Genomic DNA, 565 nt, shown 5'->3' on the forward strand with positions numbered 1-565 from the left:
GCCTCTTTCCCATATCACAACTAAAGGAGAAAGTGAAATCAGACTAAGTCTAACTCACCTCAATTTTGTCTGAAGCAGGGTGCTGATTGAGCACCAGCTGGTCACTTTCTTGCTTTAGCTTGTTGAGTTCTTTTTCTTTAAGCTCCAGTTCACTCATACGTTTCTAAACAACCAAAACACAGCATTAAACAAGCTCCAAAGGTACACTGCACAGGATGATTTGATTAAAATTTCCCAGATAGCTGTAACAATGTAAAATTATCCCCTCTAACACTATTGTGTTTCCATTAGGTGTACTGAAGTTAATTATGAAGACAGTAGAATCAAAGAAGGTGCAATCTTCTTGATTCTAGTCTCTAGGCTTGCAGCTTCACAGAGCAAAGCACACAAAGTTCTGCCTTTCTTAGGAATGACGGAAGCAAAAATGACTCCATTTTGCAACATCCAGAACAACTGAACTAAAAAAAAAAACCCACCTCCCTAACAGTGTGAACTTTCATTCCTTTTTCAATTTGGTGATCAGCACCAATGCTGGTTAAACAAACACACATGCTCAATTTCCCTA

The 565-nt window shown here is 38.6% G+C and overlaps 1 protein-coding gene across 3 annotated transcripts in view; it reads right to left on the minus strand.

Moving 5' to 3' along the window:
- Positions 1–565, minus strand: part of DSP (desmoplakin) — a 38,821-nt gene that overhangs the window by 21,245 nt on the left and 17,011 nt on the right. For all 3 annotated transcript variants that reach the window (XM_017746916.1, XM_008643443.2, XM_017746915.1), the window contains one exon: positions 59–163. In XM_017746916.1, the coding sequence (XP_017602405.1) occupies positions 59–163 (105 nt within the window). The remainder of the gene's footprint in view (positions 1–58; positions 164–565) is intronic.

This window comes from Corvus brachyrhynchos, unplaced genomic scaffold (assembly GCF_000691975.1).
Source record: "Corvus brachyrhynchos isolate BGI_N302 unplaced genomic scaffold, ASM69197v1 scaffold100, whole genome shotgun sequence".
NCBI lineage: Eukaryota > Metazoa > Chordata > Aves > Passeriformes > Corvidae > Corvus > Corvus brachyrhynchos.